At 46.9% G+C, this 720-nt stretch overlaps 1 protein-coding gene across 1 annotated transcript in view; it reads right to left on the bottom strand.

Moving 5' to 3' along the window:
* Positions 1 to 412: 412 nt before the first annotated feature.
* Positions 413 to 720, bottom strand: part of TMEM260 (transmembrane protein 260) — a gene marked incomplete at its 5' end in the record, with an annotated part of 28,418 nt that continues 28,110 nt past the window's right edge. The window contains one exon of the mRNA XM_010136332.1: positions 413 to 685. Within this exon, the coding sequence (XP_010134634.1) occupies positions 413 to 685 (273 nt within the window). The remainder of the gene's footprint in view (positions 686 to 720) is intronic.

A 720-nucleotide genomic window follows, 5' to 3' on the forward strand; every position in this document is an offset into this window, starting at 1 on the left:
CACAGCTGAAGAAAAAATGGCTGTAGAAAACCTCTTGGCTCAGAAACAGAAGAGACGTTTAAAGGCTAAATACATTTTTTTCTTCTATAAAGACGGCTGCATCCATTAAAAAAAAAGATCTTCACAGTACAACAGATTCACAGGTTCCTTTCAAAACTCTCCTTTTCGAAACCCAGTGTTTTATTTAGTGATGAGCTTCAGCCCCTGCATTCCGCGCCCCACCCCCACCCCAAAACAACAGTTCATTTGGCAACAGCAAAGACCAAACAACAGTCATTCCTGCAGAGGCAATCACACCTGATTTCCTCTCTGCTGCCATTTCTGTCACCTTTTAAAACATTCTCATGTCGTCAGATTTTAAGTCCTGACTTCAAAACTTCCACACTTCAGCAGGCAGGTGGAGGACCGGGTGCTACCCAGCTCGCCGCCTCAGATCTTCTTTCATTTTCCTCAGCCCCTGCAGCTCTTTCTTCAGGTGCTTCACAGCCTGCAGAATATCCTGCCGCTGGGGATCGTCCTCTGCTTTCTCGGTGTACAGAAGGAAGTGTTTAATGGTGTCGGAAAGCAGTGCTTCAGGGTCCACATCCGCCCGATGGAGATGCAACATCCTCTCGCAGGCGATGGCGTAGTTTTTGTGCCAGTTCACTGGGTGATTTGGATGAGAGTTGACAATTGCTTTGTACGACTGTTAAAGGGACAAAAAAAAAAGGGGGGGGGGAC

This window comes from Buceros rhinoceros, unplaced genomic scaffold, assembly GCF_000710305.1.
Source record: "Buceros rhinoceros silvestris isolate BGI_N320 unplaced genomic scaffold, ASM71030v1 scaffold9265, whole genome shotgun sequence".
NCBI lineage: Eukaryota > Metazoa > Chordata > Aves > Bucerotiformes > Bucerotidae > Buceros > Buceros rhinoceros.